Source organism: Muscardinus avellanarius (genome assembly GCF_963383645.1).
Source record: "Muscardinus avellanarius genome assembly, chromosome: 1".
NCBI classification, from domain to species: domain Eukaryota; kingdom Metazoa; phylum Chordata; class Mammalia; order Rodentia; family Gliridae; genus Muscardinus; species Muscardinus avellanarius.
In genome coordinates, this window is record NC_137786.1 from 229,421,113 (window position 1) to 229,444,562 (window position 23,450).

General features: G+C 55.7%; 3 protein-coding genes across 4 annotated transcripts; 1 reads left to right on the plus strand and 2 right to left on the minus strand.

Moving 5' to 3' along the window:
- Positions 1-111: 111 nt before the first annotated feature.
- EML3 (EMAP like 3) lies at positions 112-11,720 on the minus strand (the record flags this gene model as incomplete). Of its 2 annotated transcripts, none has more annotated exons than XM_080717997.1 (22): positions 112-306; positions 388-518; positions 752-850; positions 1,352-1,439; positions 1,767-1,864; positions 1,936-2,024; positions 2,548-2,615; positions 3,727-3,858; positions 3,946-4,071; positions 4,153-4,304; positions 4,533-4,674; positions 4,827-4,982; positions 5,782-5,877; positions 6,103-6,213; positions 6,300-6,369; positions 7,491-7,661; positions 7,864-7,987; positions 8,158-8,225; positions 10,269-10,382; positions 10,470-10,727; positions 10,806-10,977; positions 11,699-11,720. In XM_080717997.1, the coding sequence occupies 22 exons, from the start codon at positions 11,718-11,720 to the stop codon at positions 112-114; spliced, it is 2,682 nt and encodes an 893-aa protein (XP_080574123.1). The 2 variants fall into 2 exon arrangements, with proteins under 2 accessions (XP_080574123.1, XP_080574122.1); XM_080717996.1 differs by having other exon boundaries at positions 10,470-10,730.
- A 678-nt stretch (positions 11,721-12,398) lies between these two features.
- Positions 12,399-14,432, plus strand: ROM1 (retinal outer segment membrane protein 1; the record flags this gene model as incomplete). The annotated part of the gene is made up of 3 exons (XM_080691971.1): positions 12,399-12,988; positions 13,861-14,107; positions 14,217-14,432. 3 exons carry the CDS (start codon positions 12,399-12,401, stop codon positions 14,430-14,432), a joined length of 1,053 nt encoding a protein of 350 aa, XP_080548097.1.
- Positions 14,433-15,237: 805 nt separating this feature from the next.
- On the minus strand, positions 15,238-23,450 carry B3GAT3 (beta-1,3-glucuronyltransferase 3; the record flags this gene model as incomplete). Its single annotated transcript, XM_080708047.1, has 5 exons — positions 15,238-15,336; positions 16,199-16,489; positions 16,655-17,015; positions 19,115-19,289; positions 23,369-23,450. The coding sequence occupies 5 exons, from the start codon at positions 23,448-23,450 to the stop codon at positions 15,238-15,240; spliced, it is 1,008 nt and encodes a 335-aa protein (XP_080564173.1).

Consider the following 23,450-nt stretch of genomic DNA (forward strand, 5'->3'; position numbering starts at 1 on the left):
GCGAAGGCGCCCTTGGCCCTCTCCGGGAAAACGCGCGACGGGAATGTCTACAAGTGGAAGAAAGGGTCCGTCCCCGTCCAAGGGGCTTCCAGTCGGCCGGTCCCGCCGCGATCAGACGTCCAGGGAGGAGGCGGGGGACAGGGAGGGGGTCCGGGAGGGCGTGGCGGGCGCCTGCCCGGCGCCCAGCACTCGCCACTGGAAGATGCTGGCGTCCTTGCCGCCTAGCGAGACGAGGTACGAGTCGTCGTGCGTGAACCGGACGCTGGTCACGTGGCTCCCGTGGCCCCCGTACATGCGGCTCGGCGCCTGGGCCAGAGAGAAGGTCGAGAAGAGAGAAGGTCGAGAGAGAAGGCCTCCCCGCCGCCCCCGCAGCGCCCGCGGCCTCACCTTGGCCCGCGCACACGGGTACTGAAAGAGGTGCACTTTGCAGAAGTCGTCGGCCACGGCCACGACCCGCTCGTTGTGCGAGCGGCACAGGGAGTTGATGTCGGTGCCATCAGAGCCGTCCGGCCACACACCTAGAGACGGCGGCCAGCTGGCGTCAGCCGGGCCTCCTTCCCGCCCCACCCACGGCCACCCACCCACCCGCCTTCCAGGCCGTCCTTTCCAGTCCCCAGTGCCAGAGGGGCCTCCTGGCCTGGACCTGCGGGGTTCTTGGCCCCCCCAACCCCCACGACACGCGCCCAGCTTTCTGAGCCCAGATTGGTCTCCACCTTGTCTCCCCAGCCCTCCCGCAGGAGCCCCTGCTCACCGTACACGTGGAAGCCCAGCACGCAGGTGTAGGTGGCCCACTCCCGGTCTCGGCTCTCATAGCGGTTCCGCAGCAGCCTGCAGCCCCCGGCGACTTCCCCTGGGGAGGAGTCCTCAGCTTAGCTCCCACCCTGTCCCCAGCCCCGACGTGCTGGGCGTGTGAACTGGCCCCAGAAAGCACCCCCTCTCTCCTCCGCTATCCCCTCCACCCCGTGAAACCCACCCTGCGCTTCCTGACTTCTTCCAGAAGTTCTCCTAGCAGCTGCTCGTGGGTTCCTCTTCAGCCCTCCACACCCACCCTGAGAAACTTTTCCAAAACAATCTTTTCTTAGTACATTTTTCAACTCCCTCAAGTCCTTGTGGGAAGAAGACAGGGTGTGAAACGTGTGTGTGAGTTTTCTTTTCCCCCCAGAGTTTCTCCTATGTATATAAAATAAATTCCAGCTCCACTTTAATCCCCTCTCTCTCCACCTCCTTATCCGATGACAGCTCCTCTGCCTGGGGCTCCCTGATCATTCCCCTTTGTGCCCTCCCAGCAGGAAGCCCACACACAAAACCCACTTCAAACACCCTCTCCCCAGGTCCTGCGCCTGCCACTCACAGTAAAGAATCTCATAGTCCCCAGAATTGGACATGATGAAGTTCCCATCCTTGGACCAGTCAAGGTGAGTGATAAAGCTGGAGTGACCCTGGGAACAAGGGTCAAGAATTAAAAAACATACACCAGCTGGGCCCGGCAGCACACGCTTGTAATCCCCGCGCTTGGGAGGCTGAGACGGGAGGATTGCACAGGTTCGAAGCCAGCCTCAGCTACTTAGTGAGGCTCTCAGCAACTTAGTGAGACTCTGTTTCCAAATAAAAAATATAAAATAGGTTTGAGGGTATAGCCCGGAGGTAGAAAAGCCCCTGAGTTCCACCCCCAGCATCACACACAAAGAAAAATGTACACCGTTTTCCATCCCCAGACTCCCCCTCCTTAACATAGCAGGCCCTACCCTCCACCCCAGCTCCCTTACCACACAGCGGCCAAAGCGGCTGGATTTGGCACCATCACCGGAAACACTATAGATGTAGATCATGTTGTCATGGGAACCAATGGCTAGGTACAACCCATCTGCAAAGACAGTCACTCAGAGAGAGAAGGGCCGAGGAAGGATCTGGGCTGAGGATGGGGGTGGCTCCCACCTGGGCTATACCGGACAACAGAGAGCTGTTCATTGCCATCGGTGACATCAGACACGATCTCTCTGGTCTCTGTGTCCAAAACCAACCACCTGGAAGGGCGGGAGGGGGAGGAAGACGCCAGCAAATCAGCAGAATGCGAGGTGACCCCCCCCTCCCCAGGGAGACCCTGGGGAGGGTGGGGGGATACAAAACAGAGAAGTTCAGAAAAGCTGTGCTAGAGAGAGGGATGACCACTGCGCTCTCAGGATGGGAAGCCTGAGGGGCTAGGATCAGGTAAGGACCGAGGGACTTCTGGAAAGGAAGTTAGAACCTACAGGACAGGCCTATCACCAGGGCCTTGTCCACTGAGCCTGTCACTTCCCTGGTCTCCACTGTGCCCCTCCCATGTCCACCCTTCCTGGGCTGCTGCCTCCTCAGCTCCCAGGCTTGGAGGAGAGGGCGGAGATGAAGGCAGTGACCCCAGGGGAGCAGGGGCCTGGAAGGCCAGGGCCACAGGAGAAGCCAGCAGAATGGAAAGGCCCAGGCAGCTCCTGAGCAGCTTTACACCCCCTCTCATCCACTCCCTCATCACCAGGAACCTTCCCTCACCTCCCGAGTCCTGGGGCCTCTCACCTCCCCGTGTTCAGTCCTACAGCCACGACCGCCCCACTCGGGTGGAAGTCAGCACAGAGACCTGTCTCCTGGGAGGGGAGAAGGTGGATTCAAGAAGGTGCCTTGAAGCCGGGCGTGGTGGCACACACTTGTAATCCCAGCGCTTGGGAGGCTGAGACAGGAGGATCACGCAGGTTCAAAGCCAGCCCAGCTACTTAGGCTCTCGGCAGCTTAGTGAGACCCTCTTTCCAAATAAAATATAAAATAGGTCTGGGAGAGCCGGGCGTGGTGGCGCAGGCTTGTAATCCCCGCACTTGGGGGAGGAGACAAAAGTATCGCACAGGTTCAGAACCAGCCTCAGCTTCTTAGTGAGGCTCTCAGCAACTTAATGAGACCCGGTTTCCAAATAAAATATAAGATAGGGCTGGGAGTATAGCCGGAGGTAGAAAGCCTCTGGGTTCCACCCCCAAGTACCACACAAAAAAAAAAAAAAAAAAAAAAAAGCCAGGCGTGGTGGCGCACGCTTGTTTCAAAATAAAGAATAAAAAATAGGGCAGAGGGTGTATCTCAGAGGTCGAATGCCCCTGGGTTCCATCCCCAGACCCGCAAAAAAAAAAAAGGTCTGGGGGTATAGCCTTCTACACACAGGTGTAGAAGACCCCTGAGTTCCTTCCCCAGTACCAAAAAAAAAAAAAAAAAAAAAAAGAATGTGCCTTTCCAGTGAGGGGATCAAGACAGACTCCTCAGTCACTTGGAGGCCTCCTATCAAGGAGGAGATTGAGCTGGCCTTGGTACTCAGAAAGCTGAGATGATGGGAACATTACTGGTTCGAGGCCAGCCTTAGCAACCAAGGAGAAGGAGATGGAGGAAAAGAGGGACAAGAGGCCTGGGATGGAGACAAGGTCAGGAGCCCAAACAGGGTGGTACTCAAAGCACCTAAGCACCAGCAGCAGCCCCACTGCTGATTGACCACCCATGTAGCTGACGGGCTATACAAAGGCTTTAGGCACTGTCACAGTGCCTAGGCAGCTTTGGAGCCTCAGCTTTTATAGATCAGTATGGAAGAGTCAGTGTTTGAGTAGCCACACCGGTACAGACTGGCTGCCTCTGGGTACAGAGGAAAGCTGAGTGGAGGAAGGGGTGGCGGCTGCAGGAGTCACCGTGGGCGTTGCACAGGGGATCAGGGACACCAGGCTCTACCTTGAGGTCGATGCTCCAGGCCAGCGCGTGGCCCTCCCCATCCCACAGGCAGAGCTGCCGGTCATGGCCACAGGTGAGGAAGCGGTTCTGGAAAGGATGCGTGCAGAGCCCCCAGAGCTCATCCGTGTGGCCCTGCAGCAGAGGATGGCCTGTCACCCCTACTCCTCCCCTACTCTGCCCTGCCCCTCCCTCCGCCTCCGCAGCTCTTCCCCTCCCAACCTGGATTACAGGGGAGAAGCCCTGGGCCAGATCCCCCCTCAGCAGTGCATTCTTCGTGGTCCCCACCAGCAGCTCAGAGCCAAGCCCTTCAGCAATGGCCCTCACGGCCCCAAAGTGTTCTGGAATCTGCAGAGTGGTAAGCGAATGTCAGGAGCCCCCGGCCATCCCTCCTGCGGCACCCGCTCTCCACCCTGGCCTGGACCTCACCTCCGCCTCCTGGAGGGCCACCAGCCCAGGCCCCCACTGCACCAGCCGGCGGTCCCGCCCGCCACCACTCAGCACCGTCCCATCCCGCAGGAGACACAGGGCAAAGATGGAGCCTTCATGAGCGTGGGCCTGCGCCACAATCCCGTAGGTCTCTGTCGGCAAAGCCACAGGGGGGTCATGCTCTTTGGGAGGAGGTTGGAAGGGCAGCCTAGGCCATCAGAGCAGGGGGAGGACCAAAGCCCCATCCCTCTCTCCCTGCTGTGCTGGCCCCCATCCTCCTGGACCAGCCCCCCAGAGAACTACCAACTCTCAAGGTGAAGGAATGGGAAATTCTCTCCTCTGTTCCCAGGGACAGACCCTCGGGGGTAAAGATGTCATACCTTTGGCCCCGCCCCTGCCTGGGGTCCGGGAATCCGAGAGGCTCCGCCCCCAGGTGAGAATGTTCCCCTCTGAGTCCCCAGTGAGAATGTCTCCATCCGGCAGGAACACAAAGCAAGGGATAAACTTGGGTTTCTTGTATTTCTGGCATGGGGGCAGAGAGCAGAGGTCAAAGGGAAGGGCAGTGGTCACAGTCCCATGGCCCTTGGGGGTTGGGGGAATTAGGGTCTACAGTACTCAATTCTTCCAGCACCAGCCTGCCTTCCCCCACCACCTGTCATTCATCCACACCTCACCCCAAAGACACCCTGTTTCCGGGCGAGGGTCCCATTCCCGGGCACCCCTGCTCCACCACTCCAGTTCCAAAAGTGCACGTGAGATTTCCCGCTGGTGACGATGCAGCTACTGTCACGAGGGCTGAAGCCGACGGCCAGGACGGAGTCATTTGTACTCTGAAGGGGATAGACTAGAATCAGCTACCCATGCCCTTAGCACCCTCATTTTCTTAGACTCCTCAATCTGTGTCCTGGCAGAACACAGCCGGTCTACAAAAGTCCAGGAGCCTCAGGACAATCCTTGCAAGGCCTGGGCTCGGGGTATGGCTCGGTGGCAGAGCACTTGCCTGGCGTGCTCAAGATCCTGGATTTGAGCCCCAGCACCGCAAAGAAGAAAGAAAGAAGAGAGAAAGGAAGGAAGGAAGGAAGGAAGGAAGGAAGGAAGGAAGGAAGGGAGGGAAAGAGGAAGGACCCTGTCCCCCTAAAAGCTTGATTCCCCAAGACTCATGATTAACTAATATCTAATCCACTGTAACTCCTAAGGTCAGAATTGTATAGTCCCCATTTCACAGAGGAAGAAACTAAGATGCAAGCTGGCCGAGGTGGCGCACGCTTGTAATCCCAGCATTCGGGAGGCTGAGACAGGAGGATCGCGGTTCGCGGACAGCCTGAACTACTTAGTGAGGCCCTCTGCAACTCAGTGAGACCCTGTTTCAAAACAAAGAATAAAAAATAGGGCTGGAGGAGTAGCTCGGAGGTAGAATGCCCCTGGGTTCCATCCCTGGTACCGCAAAAAGAAAGAAAGAAAGAGAGAAAGAGAGAAAAAAAGAAAAAGGCAAGAAACCAACGTGCAGAGGAGCTGGGAGGTTTGCCCCGGGGACCAGGCCGCGAGGCAGGAAATGCATGACCCTCTCTGCTCCCTGCCCTCTCACCTCACCCCCAACCCCAGAGGCCCTCTAGAGCACCTGGTCCTCACCTTGATCTCGGCCAGCTTCGTTCCCCGGCTGCAGTCCCACACCGAAAGCATGTGCTCATTGGAATCATCCACCACGCAGAGAAAAGCACCCTGATCCTGGGAATGGGGGGACACGGGGGGCTGAGCGAGCACTGGAGGTCTGGGGGCTCGTGGTCATTAGGCGGGGCTGCTCTTGCAGGGGAGGATGGAAGTGGCCCTGTGTCCCCTTCTCAGGAGAACTGGCTGGGTGGTGCTCGGGCAGGCCAGAGCTCCTAAGGAAGTGCCGCTGAAGTGGAAGAATGGGGATTCCTGGGTGGTCCAGAGGCTTTGGGGTCAGCTCACCGCTGCTGAAAAGGCCAGGGCCCCCACGCCACGCTCGAAGGCCCCCAGGCCAATCTCCTGTAGCTTCAGCAGTGTCTCGGAGTCCCAGATGTGAACCACAGGCTGCAGGGGCTGGCGGAGGAGGAGGAGTCAGGTGCCGGGAAGAGAGTGAGGCTGGAATCCCATCCGGCCTGCGTGGTGCCCCACGGTGTCCTTACCTTCCCGTCCTTGTCCACTCCGGCCGTCTGTCCTGAGGCTACACGGACGCCATCCGGGTGAACTGCAAGGCTAAGTGGAAGATGAGACACTTCTAGGGAGGAGGGTCTCTCAAGACCACCCAAGACACCTCACCTTCTTTTTGTTTATTTTGTGCGGTACTAGGGATGGAACCCAGGTGCATTCTGCCCCTGAGCTACACCCCAAACCCTATCCTGAGCTACACCCCAAACCCTATTTTGTGTGTGTGGGGGGGTATATATTAGGGATGGAACCCAGGGGCCTTCTACCTCTAGGCTATACTCCCAGACCTATTTTATGTTTTATTTGGAAACAGGGTCTCACTAAGTTGCTGAGAGCCTCACTAAGTAGCTGAGGCTTCTTTTTTTTTCTTTCTTTTTTTTTTTTTTTTGCGGGTCTAGGGATGGAACCCAGGGGCATTTGACCTCCGAGCTACACCCCCCGCCCTATTTTTTATTCTATTTTGAAACCGGGTCTCACTGAGTTGCAGAGGGCCTCACTAAGTAGCTGAGGCTGTCCGCAAACCGCGATCCTCCAGGTCTCAGCCTCCCGAATGTTGGGATTACAAACGTGCGCCACCACGCCCGGCTGTAGCGGAGGCTTCTAACCTGTGTGATCCTCCTGTCTCAGCCTCCCAAGTACTGGGATCATACAGAAGCATTACCATGCCCGGCCCCAAGCTCTATTTTTATTCTTCATTCTTATTTTTTTTTTATTTTATTTTTGCGGGTCTGGGAATGGAACCCAGGGGCATTTGACCTCTGAGCTATAGCCCCTGCCCAATTTTTTATTCTGTATTTTGAAACAGGGTCTAAGTTGCAGAGGGCCTCACTAAGGAGCTGAGGTTGTCCACGAACCGTGATCCTCCGGTCTCAGCCTCCCAAATGCTGGGATTACAAGTGTGAGCCACCACGCGCAGCTATTCTTTATTGTTGAAACAGGGTCTGAGTTACAGAAGGCCTCACTAAGTAGCTGAGGCTGTCTGGGAACTGTGATGCTCCTGTCTCAGCCTCCCAAATGCTAGGATTACAAGCGTGCGCCGCCACACCCGATTTCAAGACACCTTCTCCTTACTTGTAAGAGCAGCAAGGCAACTGTCTCTCCTGTTCCCCCACACCCAACCAAACCCTCTTCCTGCCAAGCCCACCACCCCCAGACCTCAGGCCCCTCACCATCGAACGCAGTCCGTGTGGCCCCGATAATGTCTCTGGCCGCCACCTCCAGGGCCCCCCGGGCCTCCCCCAGGCCGATATAGCACCACCACACAAGCAATGAAGTAAACCACCTCGCCGGAGCGCAGCACAAACAGATTAGAGCGGGAGTCGCGACCCCTGTACCCATAGCTGGGGTGGGGACCAAGGTCAAGGAAGTGTTCAGATTAAGGGCAGGAGGAGGAAGAGGGGACAGAGCTTCTGGGGACTGGTAGAAGGATGATAGGATACTATCTGGAGGGCTCCCTGTTTCCGTTGACCCAGGAGGACACTGTAAAGAAGGGAACAGTGTCCCAAGGTGGGAAGGGGTGGTTTCCATGGGACTGGAGGATACACCCAGTCAAGGCTGAGGGTCTCTGGGGGTGGGCCACTGGGCAACTCCTCAAGACTGCGGATGCCAGACGGGATGTACATGGTAATGGGGCGGCCACGCAGGAACATCTTCACAGAGATGCCTTCTACAGAGGAAGGGGGAAGGCGCTGTCAACCACCACCCCACAGCTTCCCTTCCAGAAAAGCCAGAGCAGAACTCCGCCCACCAGGCCTCACCAGTCACCCAGCGCAGCTCCTATGGCTGCAGCCCAAGCCTCCATCACCCAAGTACTCCTCTCTTTCCCTCCGTACATACCCAAATTGTAATTGCTCCTCCGAGATCCAGGCCCCCCAGGGCTGGAGAGGGGGTCTCTGCCCCCACGGCTGTGGGGAAGAGAAAAGCATAGGTTCTAAGGTCGGGTCCCAAGGCCTGACACCTGGAGGTTCTCCAGAGACCATCAGCCCTGCGTGGAGTCTGCATCATGTCAGGACCCTACAATGGATGGGGGCTCTTAGTTCCACTAAAAGAGGAAAAGAACCACAGCTTGTAAGAGAAAGCAAGCGTTAGCAAGCCTCTGGCGAACAACCTTTTCCATTTCCCCATGTATAAATGGGGTCAGAGTGTATACCAGCACCGCCTTTCAGGGAGGTTAGCAAGGAAGGCCTTAGCTCTCAAGAGGAAAGTGGAAAGCGGTGGGTGAATTCCAGAGATGATTGTCATTGATACTATCTCTTCAGAGAATAAAGTGGAGGCCAAGGAAGGACAGGGCTAGAATGAACATTAAGGACACACTCAGCTAGGCGTGGCAGTGCACACTTGCATCTCAGGACTTGGGAGACTGATACAGGAGGATCACGGGTTCATGGCCAGCCTCAGCTACTTAGTGAGATCCTGTTTCCAAATAAAATAAATATTATAAAAAATAGGTCTGGGGGTGTGGGCCAGAGGTAGAAGGCCCCTGGGTTCCATCCCCAGTACCACCAAAAACCAAAAAATAAAAATAAAAAATAGGGCTGGGGCTGGGCGTAGTGGAGCACACTTATAGTCCCAGCATTTGGGAGGCTGAGACCAGAGGATCTGGGCTTGCAGGGAAACCTCAGAAACTTAATGACGCCCTTTGCAACTCAGTGAGACCCTGTTTCAAAATAAAGCATCAAAAATAGGGCTGGGGGTGTAGCTCGAAGGTAGAGTGCCCCTGAGCTCCATCCCTACCTAGTACTGCAAAAAAAAAAAAAAAAAAAAAACAGGGATGGGGGTGTTGCTTGGAGGTAGAATGCCCTGGGTTATATCCCCAGTACTGCAAAAAATAAAAATAAATAAACACACACTCTGAGACAGCTATGCCCAGCCACTAGAATGTCCCCCTGGCCCTCTAGAAGGAAGTAGACTCCTACTTACTAGGGGCTGCAGGGGCAGGCTGCAGCTCTGAGGACACTGAGCTATGGAAATCATGGGAAATTTTAGAAGAACCTCTTGGAAACTTGGAGGGTGTGTGTGAATACAGTGAGAAGGGAAGAGTTGGGTTCAAATCCTGACTCTAGCTGTGACTCCAGGCAAATAACCTACCCTCTCTCTCTCTTTTTTCTTTCTTTTTTTTTTTTTTTTGGTACTAGAAATTAAACCCAGGGGTATTCTACCTCTGAGCTATACCTCTAGACCCCCCCTTTTTTTGCAGTACTAGGGATGAAATCCAGGGGCAGTCTGCCTCCAAGCTACACCTCCAATCATTTTATTTATTCTTTCTTTCTCTCTTTCTTTTATGTAGTACTAGGGGTAGAACCCAGGGGCTTTTCTATATCCCCAGACCTATTTAATATTTTATTTGGAAACAGGGTATCACTAAGTTGCTGAGAGCCTCACTCAGTACCCGAGGCTGGCTTCAAACCTGCGCGATCCTCCCGTCTCAGCCTCCCAAGCACTGGGATTACAAGTGTGTGCCACCATGCCCAGTTTATTTATTTTTAACCCAGGGGCATTCTACCTCTGAGCTACACCCCCAGCCCTATTTTTTTATTATTTATTTTGAAACAGGGTCTCATTGAGTTGCAAAGGGCCTCACTAAGTAACTGAGGTTGTTTGCAAACCGCGATCCTCCTGTCTCAGCAACTCCTCCTCCCGAACACTGGGATTACAAGTATGGACCACCACACCCGGCTTATTCTTTATTTTGAAACAGGGTCTCACTAAGTTGCAGAGGGCCTCATTAAGTAGCTGAAGCTGGCCGTGAACCTGCAAACCTCCCGTCCCAGCCTACCAAGTACTGGGATTACAAGCGTGTGCCACCACGCCCAGCCCTTTTTTTTTTTTCTACATGACACCCCCAGCAGTGTCCCCCACCCCACCCAGCGCAGGAGACAGGGATATGAAAAGTCAAGGGCCTGTGACTGGAGCCAGCCGGCGGGTGGGGTGACAAGTGCCTGGCCCACCTCTCTGTGCTCCCAGACCGCAACAACAGGTTGGCTGATGAAGCTGCCTTCCTGGAGAGCTTCTGCCTGGGCCGCTCTGAAGGGGAGGAGGAGGAGGAGGAATTTCTCCGTGGCCTGATGGGAGCAGAGGAAACGGGTCATACCTTCTCCTCTAGCTCCTCAATCCTCCTGCCCCTCCCAGGCTCGGCCGAGGACACCTACGTGTCAGTGTGCTGCGGGAGCTGCAGAGGCCTGAGGATCCCGGGGGGGCCGGGAGAGCCAGCCCCACTGCTGCTGCTGCCCCCTCCTTCAGACTGGGTCCCACTAGGCTCCTCGCCGGCCCCCCGAGGGGTTGGGGGCCCATTGATCAGGCCAGGGAGTCCGGGGGACGGCTCCATCTCCACCTCTGTCTCTGTCTGGGTGCCTTGGCTCACCAAAGAGAGGCTGCATGTGGGTGGCAGTCCTGGGGGTGCCGAGGGGCTGCTGGGAAGACAGCATATCAACCTGGTGCCCGGGAGCCCAAGAAGGAAGAGGAAGGTTGTGTGTCCATATGCATACCTGTCCCTTGCAGGAGCCGGGGAGCCAGGGCCCTGCAGGGAGGAGGGGGGTCCCTGCAGCCGGAGCAGGCGCAGGGCTTCTGCCAGGGCTGCCTTTACCAGCTCCATCTCCTCCTCCTGCACCCGAAGCCTCTGACTCAGGGACTGCAGGGCCTCCTGAGCGGGGCCCTCACCTGGGGAAGAGGCAAGAAGCGCTCAGAAGGTGCCGTCTGCACAGGGGGTCGGGTGGGCTCCTCTCTCCACCGCTTTACATTTGCCCACTAGGGCTGCCCCTTTCGAGCAGCTGCGGCTCTGAGGCTCACGCAGAGGGGAGGAGATGGTGGTAGAGGGACCCAGGGCCTCCTCCTGGCAGGGCAAGCAGGGAGCCTGGCAGAGCGCCCTTCCTGCTGCCGTCTCTGCCTCCGCAAAGACAGGGAGTACCATGGAGTACCAGGGAGAGAATCTGGAGTGCTGCCGAGGAACCTGGGAGCCACAGGGCAGGCACGCGGCGGGGGCGACACGCACCCTCCAGAGAGCTCGGGTTTCCACCCAAAGCAGAGTGACAGCACCGGGGCCGCCAGGAGAGGGAGGGGTGCAGGAGAGCGGAGAACGCGGAGCACAAGGAAAGAGATCCAGAGCGACTGGGAGAGGGGCCCGGGGGTGCCCCCGGTCGACGGCGGGGCTCAGAAGTAAGAACACCCGGAGAGCCAGGGCAGGAGGCAGAGTCACGTGGGGGCAACGAAAGTTCGAGGTGCCCAGAGTAACACGGAAGGTGGAATGCGCCAGGGGCGTCCGAAATGACAGCGGAGGAGCCCGGGCCGCGGTGGGCGAGCTGCAGCGCGTGCGGGATGCTCCGCCGGGCGGGCGGCGGGGCTCCTCCAGCGGCGTCTGCACCGGCGCCCGCCGCGTACTCACCGGGCCCCGCGGCCCCGTCCATCCGGCCCCGGCGGGCTCGAGCGGCGGCGGCGGCGGCGGCGGCGGCGTCTAAGCCGCGGGGACCATGGCGGGGCAGAGGGGAAGGGGAGCACCCCGGGGCGCGCGGAGGGGCGCCGTGCCTCCCCGGGGGCGCTGTCGAGCGCGCGCGAGGGGCCTGGAGGGGGCGCTGCGGGGCCGCCCGGGCCCCCGCGCCGCAGCACAAACAGGCGCCGGACGCGGAGCCGCCAGGAAGCGCGGGAGGGGGGCCGGGCCGCCTGGTAACCCCTCCCTGCCCGGCCCGCGCTCGGACGGGGCGGAGCGGCGGCTGACCCTCGCCCGCAGCCCGCCTCCCGCCGCCCCGGCCCCCCGCGGGTGGGAGCGAGCGCCCGCCCCGAGGTCGCGGCTCTGGCCCCCCGCCCCGCGGGCAGCGCCGCCCGAGCCCCACTTCCGCGAGGGTCAGGGGCGGGGTCACGCAGTGGGCCCTCCGCCCGGGGGCGGGGCCCTTCCTCGGGGGCCGGGCCGAGGCATCCCGAATCCGCGCTGGCGGGAGGGTTGTTAAGGCTGGGGTGGGAGGGTGCCCAGGGTATTGGGGTCAGGATGGCATTAGCCCAGCTCAAGCCAGGCCAGGCTGACTCAGCATCCTGCCCCAGCCAACCTCCCATCCCCGACGGCTTCGTCCTCCCTCGGGCAGAGATGGGAGATGGCGCCGGTGCTGCCCCTGGTGCTGCCCCTCCAGCCCCGCATCCGTCTGGCTCAGGGGCTCTGGCTCCTCTCCTGGCTGCTGGCACTGGCCGGTGGCCTCACCCTCCTCTGTAGCGGGCACCTCCTGGTCCAGCTGCGGCACCTTGGCACCTTCCTGGCTCCCTCCTGCCTGTTCCCTGCCCTGCCCCAGACTGCCCTGGCGGCGGGGACAGTGGCCCTGGGCACAGGACTGGGGGGTGCAGGAGCCAGCCGGGCAAGTCTGGATGCAGCTCGATACCCTCCCTGGCGAGGGGTCCTGGGCCCGCTGCTGATTGCTGGCACCGCTGGCGGTGGGAGTCTCCTGGTTGTTGCCCTGGGGCTGGCCCTGGTTTTGCCTCTAAGTCTGGACCAGGGTCTGGAGGAAGGCCTGGGGGCTGCGATGGGTCACTACAAGGACACAGAGGTGCCTGGGCACTGTCAAGCCAAACGGCTGATGGATGAGCTACAGCTGAGGTACCACTGCTGCGGGCGCCATGGCTACAAGGATTGGTTTGGTGTCCAGTGGGTCAGCAGCCGTTACCTGGACCCCAGTGATCAGGACGTGGCTGAGTGAGTGATTCGTCCCTCCTCTTCCTCCTCTTCCTTCTCTGCAGACTCCCTCCTGCTGCCCTGAAACCCCACCTCTCCTCACCCAGTCACTAGAGCACAGGAGCTGGAGAATGGGTTCCCGTCCTGCCATTTATCCGCTATGCACGCAGGGCATGATGCCAAGCCACTCAGGACGCATTTTCTCATCTGTAAAATAGCAATAGCTGTATCCATCTTTTAGATAGATACCTGTCTTCGAGCTATTGTGACCCTAAGTGAATTGGGCAGGCCGGGCGTGGTGGTGTATGCTTGTAATCCCAGCATTTGGGAGGCTGAGACAAGAGGATTGTGGTTTGAGGACAGCCTCAGCTACTACTTAGTGAGGTTGATACACCTGGGGGTGTAGCTCAGACGTAGAATGCCCCTGAGTTCCATCCCTAGTACCCCCAAAAAATAAAAAATAAAATAATAGAGTTGGGGGTATCCGGGCGTGGTGGCGCAGGCTTGTAATCCCCATTCTTGGAAGGCGGAGACAGGAGGATCGCGCAGGTTCGAAGCCAGCTGTGCTTGCTTAAGAGACCATGTTTCCAAATAAAAAGTATAAAAATGGGTCTTGGAGCGTAGCCCAGAGGTAGAAGGGCTGGGGGTGTAGCTCAGAGGTAAAAAAAATAAAATAGGGTAAAAAAAAATAGGGCTGGGGGTGTAGCTCAGAGGTAGAATGCCCCTGAGTTCCACCCCCAGTACCACAAGGAAAAAAAAAAAAATGAATTGGGCACACCTGGTGCATAGTAAGACAGTCTGTGAATGACTGTTTCCTTCTCAGCTCCTGAGGCCCAGCCTCTTCTGTAGGCTGGTCGGCAGGTATCTTAACACCCTTGCCCCTCCTCTTGCAGCCGGATCCAGAGCAACGTGGAAGGCCTATACCTAATCGATGGGGTCCCCTTCTCCTGCTGCAACCCCCACTCACCCCGGCCTTGCCTGCAAAGCCACCTCTCAGACCCCTATGCCCACCCCCTCTTTGATCCTCGGCAGCCCAACCTGAACCTCTGGACCCAAGGGTGCCACCAGGTGCTGCTGGGGCACCTGCAAGGCTTGGCAAGCACGCTGGGCAGCATGCTGGCCGTCACCTTCCTGCTGCAGGTGAGTCAGCAGTGTCCAGGGCTCCCTGCATCTGGGGCTCTGCCTCGCCTCCAGCCTGGGGCCCAGGAGCCACAGACCCACTGCAGCCCTCCCCTTGCTTCGCCCACAGGCTCTGGTGCTCCTCGGCCTGAGATACCTGCAGACGGCGCTGGAGGGGCTTGGAGGGGTCATCGATGGGGAAGGAGAGACCCAGGGCTATCTCTTCCCTGGTGGGCTGAAAGACATGAAGTCAGCGTGGCTACAGGGAGGGGCTGCCCACAAGCCAGCACCCGAGGAGCCCCCCCCAGAGGAGGCCCCTCCCAAGGAGGATCCGCCTGAGGTCTAGCACCCGGTGTTGGGGGTGGGGGTAGGGGCGAGGGAGCGATGGACACTGTTCTCACTGTGGAAAACTCACTGTTCTTACCAAGCCCCAGGCAGGGGCTGCAGTCCCTGGGGTTAGAGGGTTAAGGATAGTAAGCCAGATGGAGTGAGGGAGAGAAACGGGGGTCCTCGGGACCAGAGGAGAGCAGGGTGACGGGAAGGACACACAGGAAGGACTGGAGACTGCTTGTGGTGTACAGACTCAGACTCAATAAAGCTTTTGGACAGAAGCCACCGCTCTCTCATCAGGGGGACTGGGGCCCTGAAAGAACTGGCTTGTGTCTCTGGAGGAAGCCTGGACCCCTGAGTTTTGACCCTGGATCAGGACACAAGGCCGAGGTGTGCAGGTGTGCGAGTGAAGGAAAACAAGAGGCCCCCCCAGGTTGAGATTCTTTATTCTGGAGGTAGGAAGGGGGTCTGCATGCTCAGGTGGGGAGGGTCCAGCCCAGCTCCTCCAGCCCCCCAGTGCATGCCCAACCCCAATAAGTTACCCAGTTCCTCAGTCACCCTCCCTCCTGAGTCCGTCTGTCCTTCTCCACCCCATGGAGGGCAGACCCAGCTCCATACCAGGGCGGCTGGTCCCTGGCCTGTGGGCAGTGCCACATGGCGAGGTGGGGGAGGGGAGAGGCAGCTGGGCCACACCCTGGGGCCAGAGGGGCTGCCTCTGGCCCCAAGGGAATCAGGACTTGGAAAGCCACATCCTGGGCAGGCCTGCCCATTCCCACAAGGTCTGTGCCTGAAATAAGGTGGAAGTCGGGGTGGGGCCGCCATCACACCTCAATGGCTGGGTCCGAGCCCCGGCCCTGCCGCTGCAGCTGCTCCTCCTGCTTCATCTTGGGTTTCTCTGTCCGTGTGTGCCACACCAGTACCTGTACGGGAGGGTTTCCACTAGAGCCGAGCCCAGCCTCAGCCAGGCTCCTGGGACTCTCAGTGTAGAACAGATTCCCCGACCTCCTCTACACTCACAGGGTTAGCTGCAAAGTGTGAAGGACCAGGAAAGGGGGTGACCTTAGTGCTGCTTTTTCTTTTCTTTTCTTTTCTTTTTTTTTTTTTTGTGGTAGTGGGGATGACCTCTGAGCTACACCCTCAGCCCTAGTTTTTATTCTTTATTTTGAAACAGGGTCTCACCGAGATGCAAAGGGCCTCACTAAGTAGCTGAGGCTATCCTCGAACCATGATCCTCCTGTCTCAGCCTCCCAAATGCTGGGATTACAAGTGTGCGCCACCACGCCCGGCTCGACTTTAGTGCTTCTAAAATGGGACTTTGGAGCCAGGCATGGTAGTGCACGCTTGTAATCCTAGTACTTGGGAGGCTGAGACCCAAGGATTGCAGGTTCACAGCCAGCCTCAGTTACTTAGTGAGGCCCTCCCAACTTTGTGAGACCCTGTTTCAAAATAAAGAATAAAAAATAGGGCTGGGGGTGTAGGTTGCAGGTAGAATGCCACTGTTCAATCCCCAGTACTACAAAAAAAAATCAATAAAATAAAATGGAGCTTTGTCCCTTTACCCTCTCTGTGCCCATGGCGCCCAGGACTCTGGGTGACACCGTGGTGGAAGCCCGCCACTCTCCCTCCCCGGCTACCAGCTGCCCCTTCAGTAGAGTAAGTGCGGTCCACCAGGGATCTACAGGGTCCCTCCTGGTTCAAACACCCCTTCCCAGGGCCACCCTACTTCTTCCATCACCCGTCCATTCCAGAGCCAGGTTTCTGTGCCTGTCTCCATCCCCTTACCCGAGTGCAGTTAGCAGCCCGCGGCTCTAGGTCCTTGGGATCGACGAGATGGCTCAGGAGACTGCTCTCCAGGTGGCCCCGGGGAGCAGTGGCATCAAACTGGGCATTGGGCTTGGCCATCAGCAAGGGCAGGGCGACAGCAAATCCCGCCATATCCATGGGGAAGGGTCTGTTGGGCTCCCACGCCGTGTGGAAGCCCACGACCCGGCCGTCCTGTACCCGAGGGCCCTCGAATCGCAGACCGCCCACCAGCCCCACGGGCCACACCGAGACAGCACGGGTCCATCGCATCTAACGGAGGTCAGGAGAGAAGAACAGAGAAGAGGCTGGCTGGGGGGAAGGCAGAGGCAGGAAGAACCACAAGGCTCTCTGCCCACCGCTCCCACCCCTCACCCAGCGGCTACAGCAACACTGGTCCCCAAGAAGGGATGACACCCAGCCCAGCCCGGTGCTCACCTCCTCGAAGAGATCCCGGCTGTAGGTGTTGTCATCATCCGCGAAGTACACGACTCCCTGGGTCTCCGGCAGTGGTGGGTCTTTCTCCCCGCCCACAGCGCCCCCTCCGCCTCGGAGCCAGTCCAAGGCTTTGTTCCGCTGCTCCACCCCACGGGGCCGAACCCAGCCTGGCTCTCCTTCCCGGAGCCTCTGGGCCTTGGGGGTGAGGGCCACCAGGTGGGTGAAGAGGAGGCCAGAGGCGGCCAGCAGCCCCGAGACCAGCGGGGTGGGGCCTTCCGCATCCTCCACCAGAAGCCAGTGCAACCGGGGCACCAGGCTCAAGGTCTGCGACAGTCGCACCAGCTCTGCCTTCTGCACCAGCCTGCAGGGGGAGAGATGCGGAGAAGAAAGAGGCAGGTGCCACCGGCCACACCACCAGGACAGTTGACGGCAGCTCCTTGGGGCTCACTCGGCTGCTGCGTCCCCTGATCTCCCTGGCCGTACCCAAGCGCCCCGCCCTTCCAGCTCCCGTCCTTCACCCACCTCGCACAGCACCCAGGGGACCTGAGACTATAGGTGAAGGTCACAGGCTTTGGCGTCTGAGGATCTGGAATTGAATCCTAGCACTGCAGCTTATATCACATGAGACATCTTGGGAAATGGCTCAATGTGGGCCTCGAGTTTATTCTGATGTGAAATGGGACTAACATCATAGAACAATGTTGTTCTAAAATATAAACAAGAGGATGACTTGCGGGACGTGGCACTGGGGATTGAACCCAGTGGCATTCTACTTCTGGGCTAAAGCCCCAGCCCTAGCCCGGCGTGGTGGCGCACGCTTGTAATCCCCGCACTTGGGAGGCAGAGACAGGAGGATCGCGCAGGTTCAAAGCCAGCCACGCGCACTGGCTTAGGAGACCCTGTTTCCAAATTTTTAAAAAAATGTAAAAATAGGTCTGGGAGTGTAGCCCGGAGGTAGAAGGGCTTCCAGGAACCCCAGTACCACCAATAAATAAATAAATAAATAAATAAATAAATAAATAAATAAATAAATAAATAAATAAATAAAATAAAGCCCCAGCCCTGTTTTATTAGGTCTCACTAGGTTGCTGAGGGTCGCAGTGAGTTGCTGAAGCTGGCCTAAAACCAGAAACCCTCTGTCTCAGTGTCCCAGGCCCTGGGATTTCAGGCCTGAGAGACCACACCCAGCTAGATAATAAAACCCCAGTAGCTGCCGGGTGTGGTGGCACACGCTTGTAATCCCGTTCTTGGGAAGCAGAGACAGGAGGATCGCGCAGGTTTGAAGCCAGCCGCACGCTGGCTTAAGAGACCCTGTTTCCAAAATATAAACAAGTATAAATTAGGTCTGGGAGTGTAGCCCAGAGGTAGAAGGGCTTCCAGGAACCCCAGTACCACCAAAAAAAATTAATTAATTAACGATTTAATTAAAACACCAGTAGCACAGGTTCTTTTTTTCCTGAGCTGGGTTTGCAGGGAGAGAAATTCAGAGGAGCCCCTTCATCCCTTGCTCTTTGGGGCAGGAGGAAAGATTGATTTTAGAGAAGGCACAAGCGGCTCAGGCTCTTCTGGGCTTCTTTATCATTTAGTTCAGACTACCTGCCCAGGGTTGGTGGTATGTATGTGACCTAGAAGGGGGTCTAGGGTTGCCTGTGCCTGGAGGGACCAGCCCTTTGAATCCAGGAAGGCATGTTAATCGCCTACCACATCCAACACCGCATCTCCAAAATGGTTTAATCAATAATAAAGCTAGATTTTGACCTAAAACAAAAACAAAGCCAGTGTAAAACAGTTAGTACAGTGCATGGTAAAGAGTAACACTGTTAGCTGGGCATGCTTGGGAGTGGCGGCACATATTAGGACATGCCTGTAATCTCAGTACTTGGGAGCCTGAGACAGGAAGATCAGGTTCTCAGACAGTCTCAGCATTTAGTGAGGCCCTTTGCAATTTAGCGAGACCCTGTTACAAAATAAAGAATAAAAAATCGGGCTGGGGGGTGTAGCTTAAAGGTAGAATGCCCCTGGATTCAATCCCCAGAACCACACACACACACACACACCAAAAAAAAAAAAAAAAAAGGAGAGCGTAACACTGAATAATAGTGTGTAAAAACATTTCCAGACACTGGTATGACTATCAGGCCTCTTTCTACTTTTTTTTTTCTTTTTGGTACTGGGGATTGAACCCAGAGGCATTTTGCTGAGGCTGTCCTGGAACTTTCAACCTTCCTGTCTCAGCCTCCCAAGTACTGAGATTATAGGCATTTCCTAATATGACTTTATCAATTTTAATAGAAAAACAACAATTTTTCCCTCAAATCTAAGAGGAAAGATATGGTTCATTATGCAGTTGTTTGGCATGCTCTAGTTTAAAGAACATCCCCAAGTCCAGAGCCGCCCCCGACATCATCGACCCCAGCTTCTTGGTGGATGCAGCCCCCTGGGGTAAACCAAAGCCCATACCTGGCATAGGTGGGGGTAATGACATAGATGGTAGGCAGGGCTTCAGGCTCAGGGGGCTGGGCAGGGGCGGGGGGCGGGCGCCGCAGATCTGCTTGGAGCTGCGAAATCCTCAAATCCTTCTGCCGAAGCTGCTCAGCTGCTGCCCGCAGGGGAGGGAGGCAATCACATGGCTGGCCTGGTCCCAGGAGGCACCAATAAGGAAAGGCAGTGGGGGCAGAGAACCACAGACTGTTCAGCAACCCAAAGGGCCCCAAACCACCTTCTTCTTTAACTCCTGGCCAACGCAGGACTCCACATACAACTATTTTTGCATGTATGCGTGCTGGAGAGCAAACCTAGGGCCTTGTACATGCTAAGCAGGCACCCCACCACTGAGCTCTATCCCAAACTTATAACTTTTTGTTTGCTTTTTGGGTACTGGGGATTGAGCCTAGGGACATTCTCCCACAAAGCTATACCCCCAGCCTCTTTGTTTTGAAATGGTCTTGCCAAATTGCTGCAGGTCTCAGGCTGTAGAAGCTGGTCTCAAACCTGCAGTCCTGTCTCAGCCTCCTACTTCCTAGGACCACAGGTGTACACCACCGCACTTGGCTTATTTTTGTATTTGGAATCCGGGTCTCACACAGTTTCTGAGGCTGGCTTCAATTCTATGATCTTTCTCTCAGCCTCCCAGTGTGGGGCTTCCCTGACTTCTCTTTTAGCTGTTTCTATACCTCAGGTTTTAGGGAGCGCACTGACTCAAATAGTAGCCTGTCTCTATCTAATAAATTCTAAGCTGGGCGCGGTGGCGCACACTTGTAATCCCAGCATTCGGGAGGCTGAGACTGGAGGATCGCAGTTCACAGCCTCAGCTACTTAGTGAGGCCCTCTGTAACTTAGTGAGACCCTGTTTCAAAATAAAGAATAAAAAATAGGGCTGGGGGTGCGGCTCAGAGGTCAAATGCCCCTGGGTTCCACCCCTAGACCCATAAATTAATCAATTAATTAATTAATTAAAAATTCTACTTGTTACTTTATTTTTTTTTTTCAGTGCTGGGATTGAACTCAGGGCCTCACACATGCAAAGTATGTTGTCGCTGAGCTATATCCTCAGTTCTGCTAGTTTTTTATTTGGATATTGAGCAGATTATCTGTCTACATTCTTTCTACCTGCTGGTCCTAATTTTACATCCTGAGCTCATACAAAACAAGTGAATATTTTTATATAGGACTGTGTGTGTGTGTTATTGAGGATTGAACCCAGGGCATTCTACCCCTGATCTACACCCCTATTTGGGGGGGGGTCTGGAGACGGATCCCAGGGGCTTTTGACTCCTGAATTACATCCCCTGCCCTATTTTTATTCTATTTATTTATTTATTTATTTATTTATTTATTTTGTGTGTGTGGTACTGGGGGTAGAACCTAGGAGCTTTTTCTACTCCGAGGCCTATTTTATACTTTATTTGGAAACAGGGTCTAAGTTGCTGAGAGCCTCACTCAGTAGCTGAGGCTGGCTTCGAACCTGTGCGATCCTCCTGTCTCAGCCTCCCAAGCGCTGAGATTACAAGTGTGCACCACCATACCCGGCCTTTTTATTCTTTATTTTGAAACAGGGTCTCACTGAGTTGCAGAGGGCCTCACTAAGTAGCTGAGGCTGTCCGTGAACCGTGATCTTCAGGTCTCAGCCTCCAGAATGCTAGGATTACAAGTATGTAACATCACCCGGCTCCTTGGCCCTATTTATTGAATTAATTTTTTTTTTGTGTGTGTGGTATTGGAGATGGAACCCAGGGGCATTCTACCTCTGAACTACATCCCCATCCCAATTTTTTATACTTTATTTTTGAAACAGGGTCTCACTAAGTTGCAGAGGGTCTAAGTAGCTGAGGCTGGCTGCAAACCTGCGATTCTCCTGTCTCAGCCTCCCAAGTACTGGGATTACAGGTGTGTGTCACTACACCTGGCTTCTATCTTTTTTTTATTTGGAAAGGGTTTCACTAAATTGTCCAGGCTGGGTTTGAACCTGCAATCCTCTTGTCTCAGTCTCCCAAGTACTAAGATTACAAGTGTATGCCATTGTGCTGGCTTATTCATTTATTTATTTATTTATTTATTATTTTTTGGTGGTACTAGGGGTGGAACCCAGGGGCTTTTCTACCTCTGGGCTATTATTTGGAAACAGGGTTTCACTAAGTTGCTGAGAGCCTCACTAAGTAGCTGAGGCTGGCTTTGAACCTGTGCAATCCTCCTGTCTCAGCCTCCCAGGCATGGGGATTACAAGTGTGGGCCACCATGCCCAGCTTTATTTTTGGTTTTAAAACAGGGTCTTGCTAAGCCCCACGTGGTGGCGCACGCTTATAATTCCAGCATTTGGGAGACTGAGACAGGAGGTTCACAAGCAGCCTCAGCTAATACTTAGTGAGGCCCTTTGCAACTGAGTGAGACCCTGTTTCAAAATAAAGAATAAAAAAAAAAAAATAGAGATAGGGATGTAGCTTGGAGGTAGAATGCCCGTAACCATCCTCAGTACAAAAAAAAAAAAAAAAAAGGTCTTGCTAAGTTGCTGAAAGTACAACTACTTGCTGTCTTCAAACCTGCAATCCTCCTGTCTCAGCCTCCCAAGTACTAGGATTACAGATTTGTGCCATCATGCCTGAAGAGTGTGTGTGTGTGTGTGTGTGTTACTGAAGATTAAACCCAGGGGCATTCCTACCTCTGAGCTACACCCTCAGCCTACTTGCTGTCTTCAAACCTGCAATCCTCCTGTCTCAGCCTCCCAAGTACTAGGATTACAGATTTGTGCCATCATGCCTGAAGAGTGTGTGTGTGTGTGTGTGTGTGTGTGTGTGTGTGTGTGTGTTACTGAAGATTAAACCCAGGGGCATTCCTACCTCTGAGCTACACCCTCAGCCTTATTTTTCATTCTTTATTTTGAAACAGTTTTACTAAGTGGCTGAGGGCATCGCTAAGTACCTGAAGCTGGCACCAAACCTTATGATCTTCCTGTCTCAGCCTCCCAATTACTAGGATTACAGGCATGCACAACTACGCCCATTTTTTATATTTACTTATTATTATTATTATTATTATTATTGTTGTTGTTGTTGTTGTTGTTGTTACTGGGGGTGGAACCAGGGGCTTTCTACCTCCGGGCTACATCCCCAGACCTATTTTATATTTTATTTGGAAACAGGTTCTCACCAAGTTGCTGAGAGCCTCACTAAGTAGCTGAGGCTGGCTTGGAACCTGTGGGATCCTCCTGTCTCAGCCTCCCAAGCGCGGGGATTACAAGCGTGCACCACCACGCCTGGCTTGGTGGTTTTTTTGTTTTGTTTTGTTTTTTGGTGCTGGGTATTGCACCTGGGGCCTTGTGCATGCTAGGCAAAAACTACCACGGAGCTACAACTCCAACCCTTTTTTTTAGTAATAATAATTATTATTGTTACTGGGGATTAAACCCAGGAGCACTTTACCACTGAGTTACATCTTCAGCGTTTTTTCCTGAGCCAGGGTCTTGCAAGTGGCCCAGACTGGTCTTCAACTACAGCTTCCCGGGAGGCTGGGATTACAGGTCTGTGACAACACACCCCAAAAAGGCAGCCTCAAATCTCTGAGATCACCAAGTGTTACTGTCCCTAAATCCCTGCATAGGAGGTATAGTGTTCCATCTGCTCCCTGGGCTGTGCGAACCAAAGACTTCTCATTAAATTCACTGATTCCATCAATAGATAAATATTTATTGAATACTCCTCTGAGAGGCACTGTCTTAGGTGCTGGGGATATTAGCAGAGGGGAGAAAAGGTCCCCGCCCTCTTGAAGCTGTCAAGTTAGTGGAGGAAGCAGACACGAAGCAAAGAAACGAATCAGCCAAAGCATTACAAACTGTCCTATAGGTGATGCAGGGATAAAGAGGAACGAGCTAGGATGGGGAGTGCGAAGGGTTACTCTAGCGCAGGTGGTCAGCGAAGGCCTCTCCGAGGAGGTGAGCCAGGGGCGCAGGGAGAGCGGGAGGAGGGCGCCGCGGGCCGGGGGGCGGGTTAAGAGCCTGCGATGGCGAGCGGGAGCGGGGTGCCCGAGAAACTGCCAGGAGGCCCGCCTGGCTGCGGACAGCGGGGAGAGGGTGGGAGGTGAGGCTGGCCAGGGCCCGCGGCTTCCCTCCGGGGCGCCGCGGGGGGCTGTCCGGATGAATGGAGCCTGCGCAGGGCTCGTCCCCGGGCGGGATGCTCCGCGCAGGGCCCTCGGGCGGCCGCGCACCCGCCCCGCCCCGCTCACCGAGCTGCACCAGCGCGTAGAGGAGGCCGGCGATGGACACCAGGAAGTAGGCGAGAAACACGTTCTTCAGCTTCAGCTTCAT